This window comes from Antechinus flavipes, chromosome 3, assembly GCF_016432865.1.
Source record: "Antechinus flavipes isolate AdamAnt ecotype Samford, QLD, Australia chromosome 3, AdamAnt_v2, whole genome shotgun sequence".
Classification (NCBI taxonomy): Eukaryota; Metazoa; Chordata; class Mammalia; order Dasyuromorphia; family Dasyuridae; genus Antechinus; species Antechinus flavipes.
In genome coordinates this window covers 506,974,304-506,989,346 of record NC_067400.1, presented here as the reverse complement: position 1 = coordinate 506,989,346, position 15,043 = coordinate 506,974,304, and the positions used below count along the sequence as shown (strand labels likewise).

The window sequence follows — 15,043 nt, the reverse complement described above, 5'->3', positions numbered from 1 at the left end:
GAAACTCAATTAAAATAAATCAAAGAATTATGCTCATTCTTGAAGACCAGGTGAACTTCTCTGCATGTTTCTTTAGAAAAAAAATGAAAAGTATTTTAGGAGGGCTTCAGAGAAAATTTATCAAGGTCTAGGGGGAGGATTTTGGTCATAACTGATTCTCCTTTACATGGTGCTTTTGTTAATAGCATTCTTGGTAAGTGAAGAATCTGACACTTTGTGCTTCTGTCCAAGTCTCTTTTGAGCTCACATGCACTTGGGAATCTTGCTTCAAAAGGATGCTATTTGTTTCTCCCCAAAACATGAAATATCTTGTGTCATTCTATATTTTTTCTCTCAGCTTTGGGGATCCCTCCTCCTCTTTCAGGTTGAATATTATCCAGTTTACTCTTGGCAGCTAAATAATACAATCTGTGCCTTAGACTATTTTCTGAATCATCATATTTTTAAGATGGAAGTGGTTTGGGAAACTCCTGTTATTTTCCAACCAGAAGGAAAAAAACTGCCACAAAGCATCTAAGCCCAGTAAGGTACAATCAGTTATAGTAGTATGGTAAACGCTAAAACAGTATCTTTGCATGATTATCAAGAGTACGTGCTGGATATGGAATTGAAGGACCCATGGGGTTAATTTTCTGATGTGATTAAAGGAAATTGGACTAGATGACTTCTAAGGTTCTTGTTATGTCTGAATTTATACTCTTAGAAATTATGAAATCTCGGAATTAAAAAAAATGATCATATCTTTTTCGTCTGAAGACATTTTGGACTACATTTTGCTGTGATTAAATATCCCTTTTTTTGAGCCTAGCAGAAAGAAATGTTTCTAATTTTACTGTATGACTTTTTAATGCCTAAAAAAGGCAAATTCAATTCAATTATATATGGGTGCAGGCATAAATAATCCCTATTAACCTAGTGTTATAAAGTTTACAAAGAGTTATAATATCTTGAGAAGTGGGTACAAGTATCCCTATTTTGAAGGGAGGCAAGCAAATTCCAAAGAGTTTTGATAGACTGGGGAAATGGGTGAAAATTAGATTAAATGGCAGTAATATAGGTAGACAAGGAAGGTTAAGATAGAAGAGGAAATTTTAGAATTAACAAATGTCTTACTGCTAAAGTTTAAAAATTCCCCCTTTTTTTGTTCCAAGCAAACCTATGTGGTAGAAGTAAGGATAAGTAGGTTGGCTATTTTAATTTTAATTAACATCAGTGTTTGTATTTTCCCAATCTTAAGCTAATTTTTTGGAAAGAATAATTTGATATGTCTTATTCATGTACCCTAGAACAATATAGTTGAGAGACAGATTAGATACAGGAGTAACACTAAAACTTTAGTGGGAGATCTCATCTATTCAATATTTTTATTTTATAGGTAAGAAAAAAGGAAGCATTAAAGAAGTTGAGTCTGATTCCTAATCTAATTCTCTTTGTACTGTGATATGCTGTTATGTAATCAGCAAGGACAAATCAAGTGTTCAGCAAAATATTTTGCTGCAAACCAGTTCTGGGTAAATGTGAAAATCATTACATCATCAAAATATAGCAACTCAATAGTGCAAAAAAATTCACCAGAAACTTGTTTCCTCAATTTTATATGGGATCATGGTACTATTGTTAGCACGAATTAATTTTGTTTTCCACTGGTCTCTTGCACAGTGATTTGTATTAACAAATCTGGCATCATGGTAAAGACTAGATGATTTCTAAGGTACCTTTGAGCTCTAAAGTCTATGATCTGGGGTAATGAAAAGGGTGGTGCCTTTGGAAGCAGAAGAGATCTGGGTTATAATTCTGCCTCTGTGATTTATTATCAATGACCATGGATAACCTCTTTGAACTTTGGTTTCTTCTTGTGTAAAATGGGGATAACAGTATTTACCACTTAAGACTGTTATGAAAAAAGTAAAGTTTAAAATACATGTGTATATACACTTACATAATTGTATAGATTTGTTTTATGTATGCGATTGTGCATACATATGCTCTTTTTTTGTTATTCCAGGGAAGTTCATGACTTGAATACATTCTTAAAGGAATTGAGTGAATATTGTAGTCAGCACTGGTGGAAATGGGTGTGGCATTTCTTTGAGGCTGCAGGTCATTAAAATCCAATTCCCAATAAATAAATACTACATATTTAATAGGTTACTATGCCAATCTTATTCTTTGTGGTTTAACCCTTGGTTTGTATTTGTTCATTATACAATTTTGATTTCCTATGGGAATTATTAAGTGCTTCATCCCTTTTTAAAAAGTTCAATAGAGAATGGTCTGATTTCTCCTTCTAGAATTATTGAACTATTTATTTATTTATGTTTCTCTTTATAAAGACATGATCAGATAAAGAGCTCTTTTAAAGGTGGCAGTACTAAATGTGGATTAATTTTATAACCACAAATGAAATAGCTGACTATACATTTATTTTAATTGTTGCAAGGTTATTCCAAAACTCTCAGAGAAGAGTCATGCTGTGTAGTGCTATAAGATTTTCTTTCAACATGGATAAAGCCATTTAGTCAAAGCAACTTCAATCATTTCTTTTGATTTTCTGCCACAGAAATATATCACAAAACTATTAGCATCTTGTCTATTAACCTAAAATTATGACATAATGCTTATAAAATACTCCAAAGGTGAGGGTAACATTAAAATTTTAAAAATGCAGATAACACCAAGGGAGATAATAACATAATACATTTTTTTCAATAGAGTTTATTGCATATTTAGCCTTCGGTTTGTTAACCTTAAAAGATATTTATGGAGGTAAACTTCTGAGCTGGAAATCAGTGAAAAATGTTCCAATCTAAAACAGTATTAACAATGTCCAACATTTATAGAGAAGTTTAGACATCCAGGCATTTAAAGCAGTCTAAATTAATTAGATGCAACACAATTAAAAATGTTTTAAAATGAATTATTTTCTGCTCTTAGTCATGAGAATAATAACAGATATAGTAAAAAAATATTGAGAAAAAAAGAATGAAATCTAAAACCAAGCTATTTTAATAATCATATTAAGCTGTATTACCACTCTTCAACCTATTATATACATTAAGAAAATAGTGAACTAAAATATTATGGCAACTTGTATGGGTATGTATGTATATTAACTATTTACTAAGCACCTACACTCTGATCCAGGCACTGTATTAGTTTCTGGGAAGAAAAAATGAAATAGTCACTATTTCAAGGAACTTGTATTCCTTTGACAAGGAAAGAACATGTAAACAGAGAACAACATGTAAAATACATAGTAATGTAGGGTGAGGATAAGAGTGGGCACAAGGTGAGACTAGAAATTAAAAGGTAAATCTTAGGGATATAGATGAGGAAAGGATATTTTGGGCTATGAGACAATCTACATAGCCAGATGGGATGTCTTTAATGGAGATTGGCAAATAGGCCTTTTTGTTTATTACATGAAAAGGGAATGAGAGGAGAAAAGTGGTGATGTGCAGTAAATCAAAAAACTAGAATGAAATTAGATTGTAAAAGGCTTTATATGTTTATATTCCTAAAGGCAATAGGGAGCCACTGAAGCTTCATATTTATGTTTCAACACATTATAAATGTGAAGGATTGTCATCAGGAAAATGTATGCCCAGAAAAGGAACTGTGTTCATCATAAAATCAAAGGGATAATGAAAGGGACAATTAATGGATAGCCTGCAACCTCTACTGACATATATACAATGTAAAGACTATGAAAAAAGGCAACCAGTATATTGGGTAAGTGTCCTATGGCAAATCAATGAAAAGATACATATATGAGAATTTAATGGCATGATCAGGTAGACTTACAATCTGCATGACTGGAAGAAATACCTAAACTGATGGGATTATAGATCCATTGGACTATTAAAAGACATGCATATATACATGATATATACATACACATATATGTATATTATATATAATATAAAGCTATTAGCCCTAGAAAATGTTACTAAGAATACAAAATTCTGTTTTTACCACACTTGGAAATGTCAAAAAGCACCACTATGCTGTAAACCAGTAAGATATTGTAATTGTATTTTCATGTAAATGGGGTTAGATCACATAAAAAATTGCTTTTTCTTACTCTGGCTATGTGTGGCTATGTGTGACTTACAATCTGAATGCTCCGAGGATGGTGGTGAAAATCCCTGGCTTCCTCCAGCTCCCATGACAATCAGCTTGAGCTTTGAGATGAAAAAGCTTCTCCTTGTTGGCTACTTAGCAGCAAGAACCAATGAGTCAGTAGACATTTAAAGAGGGGATGATTCCACATATCTATACTTTCTTTTCCACTTGGAAATTGTGGAATGGCTACAAACCTGGCGGCAGAACTGGTTTCATTCCCCATTCCAAAACATATGACTGTTTCCATGTGGTAATATGTAAGGAGAACTCAAGTGCTAAGTTTGCACTTGGGACCTTACTGCCATTTCTACTTAAGGGTTTTCTTTCCTAAATAGATGAACCAAATGATTATGTCCAGGCTTGAAGGTAACTTTCTGGGTTTGAGAGATCCAGGTGTCCTCTGACTGATAGAAAGGTGAGTTCCCATATTGGAGAGGATACCACCAATAGGGGAAATTCTTCCAACTTTTGAAGCCTGACTTGCCAGAAGAGATGGACTTTGAAGGAAATAATGCAGAGCTGAGATGAAATGCAAAATGTCTATTCAGAAGGCCTGCAAATTACTTCCATGTTTAAATAGTTTTGAGTATAATTCTCTTATCAGAGGAAGACAGTAATAGGCTCCTATTTGTTTTGGCCAAATGAGTAGTCTGAATTTTTCAATTTTTTGTCTGAGAAATAAATACCTGTTCCTTTTCTGTTTTATACATTGAGACTTTTTCTACCCCACTGCTACTTCTCTTTTTTTAAAGTTCCTTCCCCCCAAAGGCTAATCCTTAAAAACAAAAAACCTCTCTCCATAAAGCATTGGCATCAGATTTATTAAGTGGAAGAATGTGAGAAAAAGTCAGTTTATTAAGTACCTACTATGTCCCTATAATTGTTAAATGCCAGAAATGCAAAGACAGACAAAAAGAGTTCACAGCCTAATGCAGGAGACAGTATGCAAATAACTGTGTACAACAAGATATATATGGGATTAATTGCAGGCATTCTCAAAAGGCAGGCACTAAAATTAATAAGTTGGAGAGGTTTCTTGCAGTGAGACCTTAGCTAAAAAAATCAAGAGGTAAAGATGGAGGATATTAGAAACTGAAGTACTGTATTTGAGGACAAAGTGTCACTGGATGACAAAGTTTGTAAAAGGAAGCAAGGTATAAGAAAACTGGAAAGTTAGGAAGGGACCTGGTTATGAGGGACCCAGAAAGCCAGTTTTTTATATTTGATCATGGAGGCAGTAGGAATTGTGGTGGAATTTATTGAATGGTAGATGATGAAGATATGGTCAGATCTTTCTTTTAGAGAGATCAATTTGACAGATGAGTAAAGAATAAAGTAGGGAGAGACATAAGGTAAGCCTTGATAGTCTTTGTCAATTATACAGTTAAGAATGATAACAGCCTTCACTTGAATGGTAATAGTTTAAGACAAGAGAAGAGATGTTACAAAAGATGGAAAAAACAGGATTTGACCACCAATTGGATATGGGGAATTAAAGTGAGAATACAGGATGTCATCTAAGTTTTGAGTCTAGATGACTGGGAAGGTTATTAGTAATTATTAGATTAATAGTAAAAGGGGACATCAGGAAGGAGGATGGATTTTGGGGAAAGATAATGAATTCAGTTTTGGATATGTTGTGTTTAAAATGGCTACATAAGTCAGTTTGAGATATCTAAAAGGCAGTTGAAGATGCAAAACTGGAAATTGGAAGAAAGGTTAAGGCTAAATAGATTTGAGAATCATCTGCATAGATTATTGAATCCATGAAAACTGATTAGGTACATCATCAAATTAAATTGTCATTTGTCCTTTGGTTTTGAGGAAGGCCAATGACATCAGAGGTGAAATCTTATTTGTGAATTAAAGTGAGGCAAAGTTGCACAAAGCCATCAACTTCACTCTTCCCAAGTCATCAAGTCTAATGGCAGAACAGCAGTCAAAACTGGTGATGGCCAACTGGTGATGCAGTGGATGATCTTGGCATCTTTAATGTCTGACCAAGCTCTAAGCACTTTATGCTGCTTTCTTCAGTCTCCATGGCTACTGGAACAAATTGTTCATCTGCCTACTCTGCCTGGACATGTCTTCACGTATTTGGGATGGAAGTTTCCCTAATTCATCGACAGGTTGGGGCTTATCAATTATGCTTAACTTGCTTTATTTAGCCCATCTGGAGAGGGGGTTTATTAGGGTATGGCCACTGCGAATGTTACAGCTTCTTGGGGCCACAGGTGAGTGCTGTATGAATCAGGTAAGACACCAAAGGTAGATGAGCAGCCCTGAAAAGGGCTTGGCAAGCCTTCACTTCACACTAGAGGTACTAATCCTCTTGAACACCTCATATGCTTCACTAAGTGAAATAGTATAGAAAGATAAGAGAAGAGAGCCCAGGAGAGACTCTTGGAGGACTCTCTCCCTCCCCGCCCAGTTAGCAGATATTATTTTGATGAAGATCTAGCCCAAGAGGCTGAGGAGGAATGGTCAAATAGATAGGAAAACCAAGAAACCAATGTTATAAAAACCTAGAGAAAAGAGGCTATTAAAGAGAATATGGTTATTAACAGTATCAAAGATTGAAGAGAGGATAAGAATGATGGGGAATGAGAAAAGGTCTTTAAGAATTTGTTAGTAACTTGGGTGAGAGCAATTTCACTTGAATGATGAGATTAAGAGCACAAAATTAGCTTGTGCTGGGAAAATAAACCAAACCACAAAGAGTTGAGAGAAGGATCCAAGCCATTAAATGAATTGTTCCCCTTTCCTGCATGTATACCAGCCTCATGTCTGATCTCCCACCAATGTTTTCTACATGTGTTAACTTTCTCCACGGAATCCGGAATACTCAACCTGGTCTAGGGCCCCTCTCTCCGAGTTGTTGGGGTTTGTCCCAGGTGCTACCGTTAACAGCAATATAAATTCTATTTTGGGAAAAAAAAAAAAAAAGAGGGACAAGAAAAGGCCTCTATTGTGGAAGTCTTCTCAAGAATTTAGCCACAAAAGGCCTACTTATATATGTGGAGGTATATGCCTTGGCAAGGAGAAACGCTACTTCATGTGGAACAAGAGGTGAAGGAAATAGTGTCAGAAGGCACCTTAATGACAAAACAGGGAACCAGGGAGAAGAGGGAATTCTCTGAGGGGAAAGTGGAGTGCTTAGAAAAATTGGGGCAAGTGGGATAGCGAATCAGTGAAGGAGTTATAAAAGGATTCTTTCCCTTGCAAGGGCCCATTTGAGATTATGAAACTTATTAGATCTAGTCAGCAGTTTTTCATGATTTTCTCCAGCTTCTTTCAGTAGTATGTGAAATAAAGGCAGGAAATGATAGGAGTAATCCAAGGCTGGGGTTTGGGACAGGATAAAAGGGCTGGAGACTTAAGAGGCCAGAATAGAGTCAATTTGGTTCAACAGGGGTCAAGCTGGGGAAGGGGAAAGAGTATATGATGAGTGCAAAAATAGCTTGGGAAAGAACTGAGGGTTTGAGGGAATGGAGATCATAATGAGGATGCAGGACAGTTTGGAATGATAAATAGAATTATTGACAAATCAGATAAAAGAATTTCAGAATTCATGAACATAAGATGTGGAACATTTGTGGCAAGGTCATGCTTAAGGATTTTTATTAGGAGTCCTGTTCTTCCAGGACTGAACCTTTCCAGAACTGAGAACATGTTCCAGAACAGTGGAATCCAGATGGAATCCTCTAGCCCTATAGACACACCTGGAACTTTTTATTAATTAGATCAATAAAACCAGTTAATTGACAAGTTCTATTAAGCTGATATACATAGGGAGATAAAAATGCATTAAGTTTCTGCTATTAAGGAGCACATAATCTACTTGAGGGAGTACAAAATATCCAAAGATAGATATATATGGCATATATAAAATACAAAGCAGGATAGCACTAACAATTAAAAAATCAGAGCTGAGTCTTGAAGAAAGGTATTCCAGGAGGCAGAGATGAAAAATGAAAACACTGAGGCAAGAGGATTACCCTCTACAGAAGTCAAGGGAGGTTAGTGAGAGATGGAACTAGATGTGAAGAACAAAAAATAGTACTATCTGGGTGCATTATAAAATATTCAGAATTCATGAGTCAAATTAAGTCAGGACACTTTTAATAAGTCATCATTTGTCAGGCACTCTACTATGTGCAGGAAATACAAATGCAAATAAAAATACTTCCTGAAGGAGTTTATAGTCTAATAAGAGGATAACAACCTCTTATTGGTTGGGGTGGGGGAGAAAAAAATGAATGTATTTGGGTATGTAATGAGAATAACAACTCTAAGAAAGTCAAATGTCAAAGTCAAAAGTTAAATGTGTACGGAGTGAAATGAAGACATGGCTGATCTAGTCCACCACTTAAAATGGAGGTTCTGGAAGGAGCCAGCCAAAAAGGGAGAGCTGTCTGAAAGTACTTTCAGGGTATAAATGAGATTCTAATGTGGAATGAGATTCCAGGGTGAAGAGGTGTCTAGATGCAGTGAAGAAATTTTGAGTTTCAGGAAAGGCCATGTGAGTGCGGTATGTATCTAAAAATAGGGATTTCTTTTGGCATGATGCTAGGATGAGGTTAGCTAGTATGGAGAATACTAGATTTGAAGTCAAGATCTGAATTTGAATCTTGCCTCACAGATATCCATGGATAAGTAAAAATGTCCTTTATAAAATGAACATTAATACCTATTTCCAAAGGTTGATGGAAGGATGACATGAAAGAACTTTTAAGTTCTACACAAATATTAACTATTCCAGAGAGTTCGAAAGGACCTTTGATGTCATCAAATCAAAATCCTAAAATATTGTCATTTTTTTTCTGAGGTCCTATTTTTAAGCTTTCATAAAATCACTGAATGAATAGAAAGGATTGGGCCAGATTTCTGCCCTCTAGAGTTAAATAGATTTTTATCTCTAAATCAATTCATTGATTGAAGCTCCTAGCCAAAAAAAAAAAAAAAAAAAAATTGAATAAAACATTTTTGTAATCATCACAACGTGGAAATTTAAAATTCTTCTTCTGCTATATGTGACTGGGAGTGATCTCAGTAAATAAAGAACTTTGCTATTTTAACTAGAAAATTCATTTTTAGGGTATATAGTAGTTTGATGAATTATATATATGAATTGCCTTTGATAAAACCTTAGAAATCTAAGGGAAGTTTGATATCCTTATTTGTAAAATATCCATCTTATTATATTATACAAAAGTTGATGTTTTTGGAATCTCCAAAGTTTTTCACTTCTATAATAATTCTTCATTTATAATAAAATACTTAAAGAGTTATTAAAACACTTTCACATATATTGCTCATTTTAGGAAAAAAAAACAAAACATGATGTAGGCTGGATGAGGATTATTATCCCTAATTACTAATGAGGAAAAATTAAAACCCAGATAGGTTGTTTTGCCCAATGTTGCTTAAATATCAAGTAACAGAGTGAATATTCATATCTAGGTCCAGTGCTTTTTAAAAAAATGATGGGACTGATTTCTTCTTAAAAAATAAACAAAACAAAACAAAAAAAATATCTTGTTTCTTCAAAAGTCTTACCTTCAATCAATTCCAAAAAGAAGAAAATGAAGTTCTTAGTAATTTAATCAAATTGAAAAAATAACAAAAGAACCCACTAAAGGGGACAATATGATCAGCAAACTCATGTATTGTTCTGTAATTAGCAAACTCATGTATTGTTCTGTAATTTATGTGGAATTCCCGATAAAACTTTCAGAGTTTGCCAATATCTCCTGTGATTAAAGACACTTAGCCAAAATGGGGTCTTCCATCTTTGCTTTATCATAGAGAAGCAGTTACAGGAATAGAATTTGTCCATTAACCAAATAAATGGTTTCTATAAATCACTACATTAGTTGCTGAGTTAAAGGCTATTTCTCTACTATGAAAATTAAATCACTGGGATTGCCAAAAATTGATTTGTTCAGTTGATTTATTTAACTGTGCCAAATTTACTCTTTTCAGCTTTTGCTTAAAATGATTTTAGCTGATACAATCACCACTTTCACCCCATTTTACTTAACTGCTTCTATACTTGTAAATGGTATGTGTTATATTAAGTCTTGGTTGATAAACTATGTGAAATCTCATCTTTCTCTATTCTATGTATACTATAATTTTAGTTTATAACTTCTTGAAGGCTTTTGCAGAGTTCTTGAAATAGCCAAAGACCCCTTGAAGAAAACCTGAAAGACTCAAAGCAAATAGTTATTTGGAGTTCTGCTAAGCATTCCTAACGGCAGCTCTTAGACCCCCAACAATAGATTATTATCTCATGGATGATTCCCAAAGGCTCCAGGTTGACCAAGAAACAACTAGAATATGCCCAATTGAGCAAAATCTCATCTATATTCCCTAGAAAACTATAAAAAAATGTGATTGGAGGCAAGTAGTGGCTCCACCAAAATAAAATTATTAACAGCACACAAGTAATTTATGTCACAATGACTATATAAGAATATGGACTGGCATTTTTTTTTTATAAAAGTCATTCTAGGGAGATACCTGCATTTTAGATTTTGACTACTCGAATGATCATTCTCATTCACTTAGTACTAGTGACATTCATTTACTATTATATAACCACTTTGCAAGAAACTTAAAGAGTTCAAGTTCTAACATTGGTGTATTAAGTTAATTAAAATTATATCCATTACAAATTCCAAGTCTTGATTTAGGTCTGGTTTCAAAATGCAAAATTGCTTAATAAACACTTTCTCATTTATCCATTTTTTCCCTATACCAACTCAGCAATGAAAATTCCTTTAAAAGTTTAGGACCATCATTTATATTGAAAATTTTGGAAGAATTTTAGTCTTTCCATGTACACAGTAACAAAAAGGAATATAAACTTTAAAGAATATTCCATCAATCAAGATGTGCTTTTGAAATATGATCCTACCTTTTGGAGGTACTTTTCTTTTTCCTCAGTTTCCTGAGCTTTTCTGGTTTTTTCAAAGAGCTGTTCAGTCTCTAAACAAAACAGTCAAATTTGGAATATAATATTCTGAAATTGCCATTAAAAATTAAAAAATTACATATGCAAAAAATAGCATGTAGATTAGGAGAACTTGTAAGATTAAACCATAATACATTAGTAGTGCTATACTGCACTGTTCCCTGGAACTTTTATTAACTCAACAAATGGACCAAATGAATCCAAAAGTAGATCTGATTCCAGAGATCTAGAAAACTTTTCTAAAAAAAAAAAACAACAAAAAACCCCCCAAAAACTTGCAACTTCTTTGAATAGAGAAATTGCCAGGCCCTGAACCAAATACAGATACATTCAAGATTTACAACCTTACCCCTACCTGTCTCTACTGTTTGCTACTCAAATAAGGAAAGTACATCTGCCTACTAAATAAATACTGAAATACTTTAGATTATGAGAATTGATACTTACTGAAATCCTCAGTGTTTAAATTTCTTTCTGTAAAAGATAAAATAAATTAATTTTAGGATCAGTTGGAAAGAGACTCAAAATCTTAAGTGCTATGCATCTCAATGTCTGCTAACAACCATAACAGATCCATTTACTTTACATACTATCAGTGACCTCTGATTACAAAAAATTTAGAATCTAGTCCTGTCATCAATGTGCTTTTTGTCAAGTCGAATATTCCTTTCTCTTGCCTTAAATTTCACAGGCTTTCATTTGTGATTAAAAAACAAACAAACACAAAAAACAAAGATCCCCCTCCAAAACAAAAACAAAACCCAACACTATACCTTTCGACTATTTTTCATAAACCAATAAAGACTGGTTTTTCTTTCATTCTTTTTTAATATGTCTCAACAATGAAACTTAAATTTGAAGACCTATAGGGAAGAGACTGGGGAATGCATCCCTGACCTTTCCTCTTTCCATTACTGCCATGAATTTTGAGATGAGATGTCAAATGTTTAATCTTCTAGTAATAAATTTGCTTCATGAAATTTGATTTAATACCATAGTCAAAAGTTATTCCTGAAAAATATGGGGGTACAGGAATATTATTGGATAGGTTTGAGGGATCAAGGGATTAGCCATCTTTTCCCACTACTCACCAGCCACAGTGGGCCCAGTAGTTCGAGCTACAGGCAATCGCTGCTGGGTGCCGCTTGACACTAACTGAGACTCAGGATGTGGATGCATGGTTGCTGAAACCCAGAACTGTTTGGCCAAAGCCACATCCTCTTCTGAAGAGCCGGTAAACACCAAAGGTCCAGGGTATATACTTTCAATGGGATCCCTTGAGTCAGTCTCTCTTTCTCCCTGGCTTGTCTCCATGGCAACTGAGGACACTTCTTCCCCACTTAAAACAGGAGCCCACAAGTCTCCCAGCTATATCTCTTGGCGGCTCCTACTTTGGTCCCACCCACTATAAAAAGGCAAAATTGGGGTCAGTCTGGTTTCCACCTACCCAGAACCTCCAATGAAAGTATACCAGAAATCTGCAGAGGTGGGAGAAGTCAGAGCAGCAGTTGTAAAAGTTCTGCACTCCCAGCATTGATGCAATGCCAGGAGCAGTAAGGATTTGGAGATTCAGTACACCTGCTCCTGTGAGTAAGGCTGGGGTATCCAGCTGTTGAAGAAGCACACCATAATAGGGAAATTAGCATAGCTACAGGTCGATCTGGTATTATGGTATATAGCTCTTACTAGCACTTTATGATTACAAATTCATAACTAATTTTGAGCAATATGCCTGATTGGAATCTAATACTTGGTTATCAATTGAGAGAACAGTTTTGCTAAAAGAGAAAATACCAAATATTGCATGTAGTTAAAATATATATATATAGCTCTGATAATGATAAAAAGATTTAGCAAGTATGTGCAATTAGGTTTACTGGGGAAGTATTCTTGATATTTGGTAAATAATTAAGAACAGCTAATTTCTTTATTAACTTTATTCAGAAATATTTTGAATTTCACATTAGAACTAGTAACATTACTGTAGCAGGAACTGACATTTACATATAACAATTCTACCTTCTATTGGTATGCTGGCTTTCACATACACTTTTGTAAAGGAAGTGTGTTTAATCTGATATACACAAATCATTTCATGATAGTGTTAAGGAAACCATCAGGATGTGTGTAGGAAACTGGTTACCATCTTGGATTTAATTTCTTAAAAGATTTTTCATGCTTTAAAAAAATGAAACTTTTAAGGTTAAGCTACTAAGCTAATTTACTAATTACCCATTTACCTTATCCCCTCAAAATAGCATTATAGTTCCTTGACCAAGTCTATTATGAATATTTTTTGTTAGGGGAAGGTGCTGCTTTTGTACATTGTTTCTTCTTTTGGCCTCCAAAACACATTTAGTTATCTGGATAGGATGAATTACAATCTGTTTACTTGGCTGTGTGGTTAGTGATTGGTATTACTACTAGCAATCAGCTAACTACACTGCCTAGTAACTAGACTCAATTTCCCCCTCCCCCCCATTCTAACTTTCTAAGAAGTGGCACCTTCATAAACACAAGTACATGATGTTGGTTTTGATTAAATTTTAGGTGCCAAGTCCTCATATACGGTCACCTAATTGAGTTTATCATAAGTCTGCTAGAAAGTTTGAAAATGTGCTATTTCCAGTATTACATACATACTGCAAATTATGATTAAATGTATCTTCAAGCAGTTCAAGTTTTCTCCTACCCTTATTAAATTCCCCACCCTCTCCCTCAAACTTTATATTTTAGCTAAATGATGCAGAAGCAGATCCCACGTTTTATACACTTACAAAAAAATGGCATGAAGTTACATTTCATACATTTAAAACTTAACCTTCATTTCCAAGTTTACTTTGTTAGATTGCCAAACTGTCCCTCTAAATATTCAGCGTGCATAATACTGGTGGATAAATTCCAACAAATCACATCTCCAAGCACAACTTTCTCCTTAAGCAATCAAGTCTGGTGCAGGAAAACTAGCCCTTCGGAAGAGATCGCCACTGCAGCCTTCTCCACCATCGAGACCTGCCAAGTGAACCCACTTACTCCTTCCTCTCAGGCGTTTGGCAGCCGGTGATGCTGTGCCTTGTTTTGATGGCAGTGGAGTTAGTGATTGTAGGCAGTAGAATACAATCAGCTAACTACACTGCCTACAAACCGAGCACTGGACACGCCGCTGGTGTGGATGGACCGGCGCGGGAAGGGCTGCCCCTGGAGGGATGGGCACCTCCAAGCCTTCAACAAGCGGGTCACCTGGGGTCTGTTGGCCAGTCAAGTCTCCCCCTCCGGCTTCGAGCGAGCCGCTTTCTCCCCGCTAGACGCGAGGCCTGAGGTTCGTCGGTGCGATCGCTTCCCCAGACGGGCCTCGGGCTACACTGGCCACCCAGCCCGATCAGGGCCCGCCTTTTGTATACACCTTGTAGTCATGGACACCCGGGCGCAGTTGGAGGAGGGGAGGGCGTGTGTCTCAGGACCCGGCCCCCTACCCCCACCCCCACCCCCCGCGTCCCACAGGACCGGCGCAGCCTGTTTCCCGAGACTACCTCGACCAAGTGGCCGCTGACCCGTCGGCCTTACCAGCCCCCTTCCCCCTCCCCGCTCCTTCCTCGGGGTCCAGGGACCGGCTTCCTCCCTGCTCTTCCTCAGGTCCTAGTTCTTTCTCAGGCTCCCGCCTCTGCCCTCCCCTAGTTCCTCAGGGCCACTCTTCCTGCTCCCTCAGCTCCCTTCTATCCCCCTCTTACCCCTCCTCAGGCTTCAGGGGCCTGGCTCCCCTCTGGCCTCCTTTAGTTTCTACTCCCTCCCCTCAGGCTATTGGCCCGCTCCGTTCTGCCATCCCTAACCCCTGTTCCCTTAAGCTCTAGGGCCCAGTTTCTCCCTCCCCCCCTTTCACTTATCAGCTCCCACACTCTGCCTTTCTCCTGGGGCTTCCTTTCGCCTCTGCCCTTTCCCCTC

At 36.3% G+C, this 15,043-nt stretch overlaps 1 protein-coding gene across 2 annotated transcripts in view; it reads right to left on the bottom strand.

Moving 5' to 3' along the window:
- HOATZ (HOATZ cilia and flagella associated protein) overlaps positions 1 to 14,453 on the bottom strand; it is a 42,223-nt gene extending 27,770 nt beyond the window's left edge. The window contains exons 1-4 of one of the 2 annotated variants that reach the window (XM_051986956.1): positions 14,345 to 14,453; positions 12,196 to 12,713; positions 11,552 to 11,578; positions 11,048 to 11,118 (exon numbers count right to left, since the gene is read on the bottom strand). In XM_051986956.1, the coding sequence (XP_051842916.1) occupies positions 11,048 to 11,118; positions 11,552 to 11,578; positions 12,196 to 12,418 (321 nt within the window). In that variant the 5' untranslated portion in view covers positions 12,419 to 12,713; positions 14,345 to 14,453. The remainder of the gene's footprint in view (positions 1 to 11,047; positions 11,119 to 11,551; positions 11,579 to 12,195; positions 12,714 to 14,344) is intronic. The other variant, XM_051986957.1, reaches the window with a different exon arrangement.
- Positions 14,454 to 15,043: the final 590 nt, after the last annotated feature.